Here is a 13,220-nt window from a genome sequence, read left to right on the forward strand (position 1 = left end):
TTGAAAATGAGACTTTTGTAAGTAGAGAAATGTGTGTGCAGTGCCCACTTATCTTTCTCTCACACACACATAAACATATTTCCTTATGGAAAATCTTTGGTCAGTGCTGTTTCAGCAACTGAGAGATGAAAGTGAAAGTTTTCCTTCAACTTATTTCTTTTAACCATATTTTTAGATGCTGTGTCAACACATTACGAAATGGTTATTTAGTTTCCCTAGACCCTTTAACTATATATCTATAGCACAGCTAATCAATCTTAACATTTCTCTTGAATGTGATCTGTATTACTAAAATTAAGAGTCAAAACAGCTTTAATGTTTGTTCCACACACAGCTAAGACTGCAGTAACAAATTTGTTGAGATGTGAAGATACTGACCTGTGACTTCTAATCTTTGACCTGAACCACCACAGATACACAAACAAGTCTCTAGTGGATTTCGCTCTGACCTCTAGTGGCAGTGTGACACAGCCACATGTATGACTCGGGAGGTTCAAGATTACATCTGTACACTTTTTGCTTTTTACTAAAAGACAAACCTTTGCAAGGTTGAATCATATATTCTTTTATGTGTTACATGTTGTAAGTGTATATATCTGTTTAATGGTTGAAACTGTTGAGAATATGTGACACTGTTAATACATTGTCAGTTGTCCTTTGTAAGAAGGTACACTATATGGACAAAAGTAGGGGCACCTGACCATTACATTGTAATGACATTGTATTCAAATACTTATACTTTAATATGGAGTTGGTCCCCCTTTTGCAGCTATAACAGCTTCCACTCTTCTTGGAAGGCTTTCCACAAGATTTTGGAGTGTTTCTGTGGGAATTTGTGCCCATTCATTCTGTAGAGCATTTATGAGGTCAGGCACTGATGTTGGACGAGAAGGCCTGGCTTGCAATCTCCGTTCCAGTTCATCCCAAAGGTGCTTGATGGGGTTGAGGTCAGGGCTCTGTGCGGGCCAGTCAAGTTCTTCCACACCGAACTCATCAAACCATGTCTTTATAGTCCTTGCTTTTTGCACTGGGGCACAGCCATGTTGGAATAGAAAAGGGCCTTCCCCAAACTGTTGCCACAAAGTTGGAAGCATAGCATTGTCCAAAATGTCTTGGTATGCTGAAGTATTAAGATTGCCTTTCACTGGAGATAAGGGGCCTAGCCCAAACCCTGAAAAACAGGTGTGGCCAAATACTTTTGTCCATATAGTGTATGTCTGTTGCACCTTTAAGGATAAAGGAGGGCAACAGGAAACCAGGAAGAAATGGAATGTATTGGGAGTGAAGCGAAGGCCTGGGTGTGGCTCAGACTCAAAAAACCCACTTTAGCATCATAGTCAATTTCCTTGTCTGGCTTCTTCAATAAATTACTTTGTCTGCAACAATTCCTAGTAATATTGACTGAGTGACTGTGTGGAATAACAAGTAGGATCAGATCTTGCTGCTAAGCATGGCCTATGCTGGTTAGGTCGTTGTTTTTACTTTTGCAATGTGTTGCTTTCATTCATTTTCTCTTCTTTTCCTGTTTTTTTTTCTTGTTTGGATTCTTTTGGTATCTTTTTGATATTTTTTTTTCTTTTTGGGACTACATTACTTTGTTTGTGTTGAACATTCATTATTTTTTAACAATTTTAGCCACTGGAGGTTGCTGGTACATATGTGGGAAAGGGAGGTGTATTTATGGTGAAAAATATAATTTGTTGTTTGGTTGCATGGTTTGATGATTGCTGTTTGCTGTTTGCTGTTTGTCTCCAACAGCACTGTGCTCATCGAGCTGTGGACATCATGTGTTTAATGTGAAACGGAGGGATAACCCAGTCCAGTTAACTGCATAAAAGCTATTTATGCTTTAAACCTATAATGTATTCCAGTTTAAGCTGCCCTTCTTTGACTTGAAAAATCTCTGTCCTTTGTTAAATGGGTTCTAAGTTTACAGTATAGAGGTCTCACATTTATCATGTGTTCATGCTCACAGTTGTGACAGCATCACACTCAATAGACCAATCAGCAGGCACTCTGTGTAAATCTACTTTTGGAAGCAGCTTGGACTGAGTTATCCCTCCTCTTGTTAGCACACAGGCAGACTGACACAAACGTAATACGGATCAATCTCACACATGAGTCAAAATATTTACTGTTTTTCTGAATTTTTAATGACTCAACCCAAGTCTTGTTGGAAGTAATACTGCAGGCCAGGCCCAGGAGAATTGATTAGATGTTGATACGCGCATTTTTAAAAAAGCGTTTGGAAAATCAGTCATTCCATCATAGAGAGGAACAGAAGTTCTGAAAGGGAGCTGCTCAGGTTTCACACCCTCTGAGATTAGAATCAGCGCGACCCATTAATGGCAGACACAAACCCAACAGGAAGAGAGATGGAAAAAGAGGGGGGCAGGGTTATGGGTTGAAAGAGCTTTAAGGTAAGCCCCTGTCACTTGGCAGTGAGGTCAGGATTCTGAGACTATCTGTTCTGTTAATCAACACGGAGAGCATTTTAGATGAGTTAATGTCTCTTTCCCTGAGAGCCATAGTCCTGGCCACTGTGTCTCCCCTAGTGCAAAACCTCATCACTAGCTCAGCCATTTTAAATGATCTGTTAAATCTTCTCATGCTAAGGCTGCAGGCCATATAGCTAGCTAGTAAGTTATTTTACAGCAACTAGATAGCTCATTCATATAGCTAGGCAGCTACATAAATAGCCAACTAGCCAACTAGCTTGCTATAACAGCTCCATGGTGATTATATGTTTCTATACATACAGCAAACTAGTCAAATCAAGTAAATCAAGTACCTGCTTTATTTCCATGAGAAGACATAATTATGAAAATGTCCTGAGTCCACCATGTTTTTGTTTTGGATTTCTTTGCTACACAGCTGACTAGCAGTCAGTGGCTTTGCCCATAATGCACACAGTTATGAGTTATAAACTTCAGCCAGTCAGACTAAGCAAGTAATTTCCAAGACACCAGCTGGACTAAGCCCCAGTGTGGTACGCTGTGGAGCATTCTGGGAAACCTGTTTGATTGAGGCTGGGAGTGCTGTAGTCCTGATAGATGCAGAAAGCAGACTGGACAGGTGTTTAGTATCCCTCTTATGGAGGCACCTCTGTGAAGGCACCACTCTGTGACAGAGTCCTCTTCTCATCAGGATCGTTGTTATCCCTGCAGTCACTATCAGCTTGTTGTAAAAGAAATTCCTTGTGGCATAATTTCCAGGAGGTCTTCTGTCATTTGCTGCTGCATCACAGGGGCACATGGACCACTGCTGCTTTATTGGTGAGCTGTGAGAGGCGTTAAGTGCAGGATCAAGAGTGCACATGCTAACACATAGGTTTATGGCCATGTTAGTGACTCAGGAGAAAGGCAAGATTATTAAACTGCGTGTGTGTGTAAAATACAGCTCCATAAACTGCCTTTGAAAATGTCCTAATGAAAGAGTGTCTTATCTGTAGGGACTATAATTTTCTAGTTGTCCATTGTTTGGTGTTCTTTGGCTCTGTCTGTGGAAGTGGTGGGCTCCTATCACCCTCCCCTGATACTTGGGGTTAATAATTAATTCTTTTCCACTGTTATATATAGGGCGATTTTATCTCACTCTTTTTCTCAATTCAGTGCCATAGAACCCCCAATTATCTCGTAAAAATATTTCTCCAGCTGTCATTTATTTCTGTGTTTTTGTAACTGTTGAGTCCGATTGAAAGGAGCCATGCCGGGGTGTTTAAAGTGGTTGTTGAGCTATCGAAATTATATCCTAGTCTTTCTGACACCTCTGCTGATCCTGCCCTTACCTCTGATCATCAACACTTCGGTAAGACCAAGCTGCGTATGCGTGTGTCTGTGAGAGTCTGAGCCGTCCTTATGTCTTTGTCTGCGGTGCTAAGAACTTGATTTCTCCTTTGTGCACTGTTGGTGGCTGCCCTAAGGCCTTAAGAAGTTCTCATGACTCTCAGACAACCTCCTGATAGTTGCACGCAAGTGTACTCGGTACAAATGTGAGAGTATGCAGTAAGACAGAGTATGCAAACAACAGGAGTACGTAAAGTCAGTGGGATTAATTGGGACCAGCTGCAAATCATGCAATACAATGGAGTATACCAATATCTAATTTAAGGTTGTAGAGAGCTGACTCGTTTGTCTCCATTTGTGAATGCATGGGACGTTTATGATATTCTATAGCCAATTTTAACCCAGGGTGATTATGGTCTACATTCTACTGGCTGTCTGGCTACATGGTCTGATATTTACTCAAGCCATTTGGCTACTTGTCCTTGGTGACCTGGCAGGTTAAGTATCTTACTCAGAACTTTGCAATATCAGAACTCCAACTAGTAAACGATCTATTGGCTTTAAATCCACTCAATAATTACTGACATAAACTACCTGGTAGTTGTAATAGTTGTGATAAGGAACACATGCACAAAAGGACATAATGATATGAATAATACAGTTTTTCTAAATCGTTCACACACTGTGACTGCAAGTATACACACTGCCATCAGAGCCTGAAACTCTTGTATCAAAATCTTAAGTCATTTCTGCAAATCTCGAAGCACATTTCACTTGTATTCACTCATATTGCAATTCTGGTTCAGTCTTACAAAACACTTCATACAAAACTCTAATTCACAGCACAGTTTTCATGATGAAATCTACTGTACTCACACGGTGAAAAATATGATTGCAACTACTAAACTCTACCAATTGCCCTCATTTACACTTCACCTATATAAACACAAATTGCTTAGCTGTTTAATTATATTCGCATGAATGAAAGAGGTCATAGGTGGACTCTTCATTGAAATGTGTGAATGTGAAATTCATTGCTGAAGTACAATGTAACCCAATGGGACAGAGATTGGAAGAGGAAGAGGTAGGGGAAGGAGAAGAGTTGAGCCAAGATGATGGAAACTTTCCTCATGACATTTGTGCAATGCTGGTTGGTCATTTCATCCACCATGGATTGAGCAGGAGGGAGGCTGGGAAGTGGATGCAGCCCAGTTTGAGTTGATTCACAGCGGCCTTTATAATTTGGACATTTAGAAACAAGAATAGGTAAAGGAGCATTATTCAGCCCTCTGCTGTATGTCTTGTACTCTTATGTGCAGTATCCTACAATATGCAATACAGCCTGAAAGTGAATAGAAAAATGTGAATGACTGAAATGAAGCATGGATATATTTAACATGTGTTTAAAATTGGAATGTGTAAGCCCATATACATATTTGCATTTGTGTAGAGAGGACTCTCTGCTGGTGACAGTGTCGTCACTGTACAGCAAGAGACTGCAGACAGTGGACATGGAATGAGATATTCAAAAAGGAATCATAGAGGGCAATGAAATGTTCTCAATATATGCCCATGTTAGAATCTACCTTGAACACATCCTGAAGAGAAAAGGAATGAGCATGAAACATTACGTTGTGCTTTTGTTTTTGATCTTAGGTCGAGTTCTGCCATTGTCTTAAAAAAAAAATATTTGGAAAAGAAATATGTCTTCATGACATTCTGCAGCAGAATCTGTGTTCATTTCACAACGGAAAACATATGATGGTCATCCATGCTAAAATATGATCAGGCCAAAAACACATTAATCCTCATGGTAGTGTTTTGTGTTTATCATTGCAGTGGGTAAATGGTGTTCAGGGACAGTTATTTATATGATATGTGTATATTATTTGATGCAAATATTTGATTTTCAGGGGCGGCTACAAGATTTTAAAGCCAGTGCTTCATTTTGCATGTTGGTTTTGCTGCATCAAAAAACTGTTCTGCGTGTCATGCAAACAGTATTGCACATGAGATATTGTTTCAAGAAATGTGTGAAAATATGGAGAAAAAGTATAGTAAAAATAATAATAAAAGAAGAAGAAGAGGAGTAGTGTGGTTACATCTATATTTCTGTGAGATATGACTTCTGGTGTCTCACTGTCTACAGACAGATTATATCAGTGTGTCTGATAGCACATCTCCAGCACAGACATACTGGGTCATTCCTCTACAAATTGCTGAGTCTGAAGTGGAGAACTTCCGTATAATTGCACTAGGTAGCAGAATAACAGACATGTTGCAAATGGAAGGATCGCTGTGCCTTTGTGTTGCAGTAAGACCAGTTCAGCAAAAAAACGGCAGACACGTGGGAGTTTGTTTTCTGGCATGTGGCCAGCTTTTACTTCAATGATTAATGGTTTACTTTTGCACTAAAAGTAATCATTAATCTTTATGGCCCTCTGTAAAAACAAAGCTGTCGTGATAGTGTATTTGGTTGGTGTAGATTCCTTGATGGTGTTGTTCTTGGATTATGTTTATTTACGGTGGTATTGTTTCCTGAAACCACCCTCTTTGGGTGACATCACTATGTCCAGGCTCAGTGATCAATAATCACCAGGCCATCTCCCAATCATGACAGTATATCTGGATTCATATCGGAGAGACCTTCCACCCCAGTGTCCCCGTGACCATGAATACAGATTCTCTGAAGGCCTTGGACTCTGGTCCCAGAAGGAGAACCCCACGATTGTCAATGCTGCTGATCAAGTATTTTCAACAGAGAGCTGGGGACAACCCACAGCTGTCCTGCTCACTACTCTGTCCCCAGTGCCCTGTGTAATGTGTGACTCATTCCAAAATGTTTCAGAGACAAGTGAGAAAAACAAAGCCTCATCCACCTGTCAGGGTTGCATAAGTTTGCTTCCATACAATGACATCTCCCGCTGGTCTGTCTGACATTAATATCCTGCTGTGTGACATCAAAGCCCTGCCGAAGGCATGCTGCCCATTCCAACTGTTTATCGAACTGTGTGTGTGTGTGTGTGTGTGTGTATGTGTGTGTGTGTGGTGTGTGTGTGTGTGTATGTGTGTGTGTGTGTGGTGTGTGTGTGTGTGTAGTGTGTGTGTGTGTGTGTGTGTGTGTGTATGTGTGTGTGTGTGTGTGTGTGTGTGTGTGTGTGTGTGTGTGTGTGTGTGTGTGTGTATGTGTGTGTGTGTGGTGTGTGTGTGTGTGTAGTGTGTGTGTGTGTGTGTGTGTGTGTGTTTGTGTGTGTGATCGCGTGAGTGTGTGAGTGTGTGAGTGACACTCTCGCTGGCTGTGTTGCAGGAGGCTCGGTGTGGCTACGCCATCATCCTGATGGCCCTGTACTGGTGCACAGAGTGCATTCCCCTGGCCGTCACCGCCCTGCTGCCTGTCATCCTTTTCCCCATGATGGGCATCATGGAGTCTGGAGAGGTACTGCCCCTCCAACACCAAACTGAGCATGCTTACACACACTCCTCCCAGTCATCTCAGCTGGGCTCCTCATGTTCAAGCTGCCATTACATTATATTCACCATCATGCTACCTTACTATCATTTAGATTTTCTTTTGTCTTTCTTGAGACAGCTGTGTATGTATTGTTGCTGTGACTCAGTACTCGAGTCAGCCGACAGTGAGTCAGTGCTCGATGCACTCCTATCTGTCACTCTGTGACTGTGTACTCTGCACATTCCTATGTGTTATTGTCGGTGACTCTTTCCTCACTGCAATCATGTGTGTGACTCTGCTCAGTGCATTCCTGTCTTGTGACTCCTGCCTGTGACTCAGTGCTTGCCATGTCCTCATGTCTCTGCAGGTTTGTGTGCAGTATCTGAAAGACTCCAATATGCTCTTCATTGGCGGTCTGCTGGTGGCCATTGCCGTTGAGCACTGGAACCTCCACAAGCGCATCGCCTTGCGAGTGCTGCTGATAGTGGGGGTGAAACCTGCCCTGTAAGTACCTACGCCCCACCGTGACCCTGCTGTGACCCCACTGTGACCCCACCATGACCCTGCGCTGACCCCACTCTAACCCCGCTGCCCTGCCCCCTCCCTCAGGCTGATGATGGGCTTTATGGGCACCACGGCCTTCCTCTCCATGTGGATCAGCAACACGGCCTCCACCGCCATGATGCTGCCCATCGCCCATGCCGTGCTGCAGCAGCTCAAACGCACCGAACAGGAAGCCGATGAGAAGGAGCTGCAGGGTGTCCACGACAACCAGGGCTTCGAGATGGGCGACCTGCAGGACATCAAGCCCTGCAGTGAGGGTGAGCTGCAGGCTTTCCCCAAACTCACACTCTGCAGCATAATACTCTTCCATTTTCTGGATTTATGGAATTTTACCAAGCCTCCTAAACTTCACTCCCACACCCCATTACCCTCAACCCATTCATCCACCACACCCTCACTCACTCCCCACACCCCCAAGCACTCATGCACTCACTCACCACACCCTCACTCACTCATTCACTCACCATACCCCCACTCACTCACTCACTCACCACACCCCCACTCACTCACTCAATCACCACACCCTCACCGACTGACACTCCACAACCTCACCCACTCACCACACCCTCAGTCACTCATTTATTCACTCACCACACCCTCACTCACCAGCCATATCACTTAAACTACAGTCTGCATCTAACACTCCGAGGGTAACTGTAAATCATTACATGAAGAGTGCTCCACATCTCTCTAGCTCTTTGAAAATGATAATCTTGGTTGGTGAGCTTGCAGTGTGTTTTCGAGGGGGTGTGAGGCTGACCTGCGCTCTCTCGATTCAGAGGAAGAGGGAGCCGATGAGGAGAGGCTCAGCTCAGCAGAGAGGAGGAAGCTGAAACGCGAGCAGAAGTACCTGAACCTGTCCAAAGGGATGAGCCTGTGCGTGTGCTACTCCGCCAGCATCGGAGGCACCGCCACCCTGACCGGCACCACCCCAAACCTCATCCTCAAAGGCCAAGTGGACGAGTAAGAGCTGATCATTGCGGCTTTCAGTCACGTACCGGCTGCCAGTATTGCACTCAGGCTCGGAGCCCGGGGGTTGCCAGCTCCAGTCCCAGGTGGCTCGTTGCTGTTTTACCCTTGAAGAAGGGGCACGGTGCAATATGCTTCAGTAAATGTCTAGCTCTATGAGTGGATGACATAAATGCTGTGTGTGTTGCTCTGGATAAGGGCATCCACTACTCTGGCTAACGTAGCCACGCTATCGTAAGTGAACACACACATCTTCTCCTCTCCCCACAGACTGTTCCCAGGGAATAACGGCGTGATCAACTTCGCCAGCTGGTTCGGCTTCTCCTTCCCCAACATGCTGCTGATGCTCATCCTCTCCTGGATATGGCTGCAGTTCATGTTCCTGGGCCTGAAGTAAGAGAACACAGTTACAGCTCAATCCACTCAGTTTCCTCCTCACCCTGCATGCATTTTTCATACCAGAATGTTAAGCTTGCCTACACATTTGGAGTGGCCTAGAAAAAGAACTGAAATAAATGAATGACTGTTTTGTGATTCATGCTGAACATGTGTATACATTTGATTGGATGCTCTGAGCTGTTTCTCAGTGTTATAGGTCTGTGTAATTTGTTGCCTTGCAGCTTCAAGAAGTCCTTTGGCTGTGGGACGAAAAACAGTGGTGACAAAGAGGCGTACCAGGTGATGAAGGACGAGTACAAGCGTCTGGGCAGCATGAGCTTCGCCGAGGGCTCTGTCCTCACCATCTTCGTCCTGCTGGTGGCGCTGTGGTTCACCAGGGAGCCTGGCTTCATGCCTGGCTGGGCCACAGTGCTCTTCAACAAGGATGGACCGTGAGTCCATGCCACTCCCACGCTGCCACGCCCCTAAAATCACAATTGGCCACTGCCACCCTTTCACACCCCTAAAATCACTGCCCGGTGGCAGTGCAGCATAGCGGTAAGGAGCAGGACTTGTAACGGTTGGTGGTTTGATTCCCCATTGAGGCACTGCTGTTGTACCTTTGGGCAAGGTACTTAACCCAGAATTCCCTCAGTAAATACCCAGTAAATGGCTAACATAAAAAATTGTAACCTATGTAAATGGTAACATATGTAAGTCGCTCTGGGTAGGCCACTTCATACACCTTAAATTACAGTAGCCCTCTCCCACCCTTTCACACCACTGAAAGTAAGCCTCTTCCTCTCTGTCACAACCCTAGATTAACAGGAGGCCACTCCCATGAGCCATGCCCCTAAACAAACAACAAGGCACTCCCAACGTGCCAACTCTTGTCCCCACGCTTTGTGCTGCTGTGTGTTTATCCTGTGTGCCCTGCCAGTGGAGCAGGTGACAGGTGTTCTGTCCTGCAGGTTTGTGACAGACGGCACCGTGGCTATCTTCATGTCCACACTGTTCTTCATCTTGCCATCAAAGCTGCCCCGGTTCTCCTGTTCTCGCAGTGCTGACTCCGACGGTAAGACTTGCCTGAAGCAGTGCGGTGCGAACACTAATCTCTGCTTGTACACCTAACCTGGGCTCATATGTGAAACCTGTGGCTTTCTTGCCAACCTGTACCTTCATTGATACCTTGTACCTGTAGTGGATCACAGCAGTAGGCAGTGTTCAGAAACAGTGCTCCCCCCACTCTGGAAGGTGTTAGAGATATGCCCCCCTTCACTGGCTGACTCGGCACTTTGTTTTGCTTTGTTTATAATTCCTTAATTGCACAAGGGAAGGGGAGTGGCCTGACACAGAGCCGCATAATAGGCTAAGTTCAGGGTGATTCCTCTGCCGACTGTGCGCGTGTGTGGGACTGCAGGATGTGCTAATGATTACACACAGCAGGCCCAAGACTGTTGCGTGGGGACAGAGAAGGGGGTCCCCTCTTCCTTACGCTGCTCCCTTCTCCCTGCAGAGGACAGTCTGAAGGCCCCACCCGCACTGCTCAACTGGGAGGTGGTCCACGAGCGCATGCCCTGGAGCATCATCCTGCTGCTGGGAGGCGGCTACGCCCTGGCCAGGGGCAGCGAGGTGCTGTCCACAGCTGCAGCCACACCCAGAGCTACACCCAGAGCCACACCCATCTAAAACCACACCCACAGCCACGCCCAGAGCCACACCCATCTAAAACCACACCCACAGCCATGCCCAGAGCCACACCCATCTAAAGCCACGACCAGAGCCATGCCCAGAGCCACACCCATCTAAAACCACACCCACAGCCACGCCCAGAGCCCCACACACAGCTACACACAGAGCTACACCAGCAGCCACACCCAAACCCACACCCAGAGCCATGCCCAGAGCCACACCCATCTAAAACCACACCCACAGCCATGCCCAGAGCCACACCCATCTAAAACCACACCCACAGCCATGCCCAGAGCCACACCCATCTAAAACCACGACCAGAGCCACGCCCAGAGCCACACCCATCTAAAACCACACCCACAGACATGCCCAGAGCCACACACAGAGCTACACACAGAGCTACACTAGCAGCCACACTCAAACCCACACCCAGAGCTACACTCAGAGCCACACCCATCTAAAACCACACCCACAGACATGCCCAGAGCCACACACACAGCTACACACAGAGCTACACCAGCAGCCACACCCAAACCCACACCCAGAGCCACACCCAGAGCCACACACATTTAAAACCACAACCACAGCCACACCCAGAGCCCCACACACAGCTACACACAGAGCTACACCAGCAGCCACACCCATCCAAAGCCACACCCAGAGCCACACACAGAGCTACACCAGCAGCCACACCCATAGCAACACCCAGAGGCACACACAAAGCTACACACAGATCTACACCAACAGTCACACGCAGACCACACCCAGAACCATAATTACAACCACACCCATTGCCATACCCATAGCAACAGCCAGAGCTACATCCAGAGGTAGACACAGAACCACACCTACAGCTGCACTCATGGCCACACCCAGATCCAATACCAGAACCACATGTAGAGCTACTCCCGGAGCCACATCTAAAGCCAATACTGAAGCCACACCCAGAGTCACACCCCGCAGCCACTGTCCCATACCCACATCTCTGCTGATGGCAGTGTCACTGCCCACCCTCATGCATCATCAACAATAATAATCATCAGTCTGGTCAGTCTGCTGTGGCTTATCAATGTGACTGATGGAGCCATTCAGGTGCGATGGAATAGAGATATCTACCCACACCTATAGAGTAGTATATTCCTGTGATTATCATCTTTAACCAGGGCTGTCAGGGATTAATCATGCTCAGTATTCTGAGGTGTTTAGTGCTATGTTCAACATGTTTCAGTGGAGTCAGTATTTAGTGAAGTGTACTAATTCATTCTGTGTGTGTTTGTGTGTGTGTATGTGTCCATGCAGACATCTGGCCTGTCTCTGTGGCTGGGGAACAGCCTCGCGCCCTTGAAAGAGATCCCACCCTTCGCCATCTCCTTGCTGTTGTGTCTGCTGGTGGGGACCTTCACAGAGTGCTCTAGCAACACTGCGACCACCACGCTGTTCCTGCCCATCCTTGCCTCCATGGTGAGTCCCACACTCTGCCCAAAGCACCCGCACTCACACAACCCCACCCTGCCCCACCCAAAACATCTGCACTCATTACATTAAAGGGCAGTTGCATACAGATTCCCCAATCTTCACCACATTCATAGTGACTTTAAAGGCCGGTTGCATGCAGGTGTGATTCTGTCACTGAGCTGATCTGCTTCTGTCCCTCCTCAGGCCACTGCCATAGAGCTCCACCCTCTCTACGTTATGCTGCCCTGCACCATCTGCGCCTCGCTGGCCTTCATGCTGCCGGTTGCCACCCCACCGAACGCCATTGCCTTCTCCTACGGAAACCTCAAGGTCATGGACATGGTGAGGCCCTCTCTGCCCCCTGCTGGCAGCACACAGGCTCTACAGGTCAGAGAGCACCAGGTTCCATGACTCTGCTCTCTTCTTTCCCTCCCCAGGCCAAGGCGGGATTCATGCTGAACATAATCGGAGTCCTCTGCATCAACTTCGCCCTGAACACCTGGGGGGTGGCCATGTTCCAGCTGGACACATTCCCTGCATGGGCCAACGTCACCACAGGAAGTCCCTAAAAGAGAGGGAGAGAGAGACAGAGAGAAAGACAGGGAGGAGGAGGGAGAGTGAGAGGGATGGGGACTGAGAGAGATGGAGGAGGAGAGAGTTAGGGAGAGATGGAGGAGGAGAGAGTTAGAGAGAAAGATAGAGAGAGAGAAAGACTACTCTGTCCCAAAGCAATACCACCCACCCACTACTGAATTCACAAACTCACAGCCCCCTGCTTAGTCTGTGCTCAGACAACAGGTACGAGGGCCTGAACACTCCTCCCCCTCGGAGCAACTGCACATGTTCAGTGCAGCGAGGGGAGAGAGCCCTTACAGTCTCTGGCTGCTCAGCTGCACCTCTTTATGAAATGGGCTCTCATGAAGTCT

At 46.6% G+C, this 13,220-nt stretch overlaps 1 protein-coding gene across 2 annotated transcripts; it reads left to right on the forward strand.

Annotated features, from left to right (window-relative positions):
* The first annotated feature begins 3,705 nt into the window (after positions 1-3,705).
* On the forward strand, positions 3,706-12,863 carry LOC118783048 (solute carrier family 13 member 2-like). 2 transcript variants are annotated; one of them, XM_036536716.1, is made up of 12 exons: positions 3,706-3,807; positions 7,093-7,221; positions 7,604-7,740; positions 7,846-8,057; positions 8,580-8,763; positions 9,040-9,162; positions 9,390-9,599; positions 10,119-10,241; positions 10,671-10,779; positions 12,139-12,300; positions 12,499-12,636; positions 12,732-12,863. In XM_036536716.1, exons 1-12 carry the CDS (start codon positions 3,706-3,708, stop codon positions 12,861-12,863), a joined length of 1,761 nt encoding a protein of 586 aa, XP_036392609.1. The 2 variants fall into 2 exon arrangements, with proteins under 2 accessions (XP_036392609.1, XP_036392610.1); XM_036536717.1 differs by having other exon boundaries at positions 3,730-3,807; positions 7,846-8,051; positions 8,619-8,763; ... (1 more) ...; positions 10,096-10,222; positions 10,664-10,779.
* Positions 12,864-13,220: the final 357 nt, after the last annotated feature.

Source organism: Megalops cyprinoides, chromosome 9 (genome assembly GCF_013368585.1).
Source record: "Megalops cyprinoides isolate fMegCyp1 chromosome 9, fMegCyp1.pri, whole genome shotgun sequence".
Lineage (NCBI taxonomy): Eukaryota > Metazoa > Chordata > Actinopteri > Elopiformes > Megalopidae > Megalops > Megalops cyprinoides.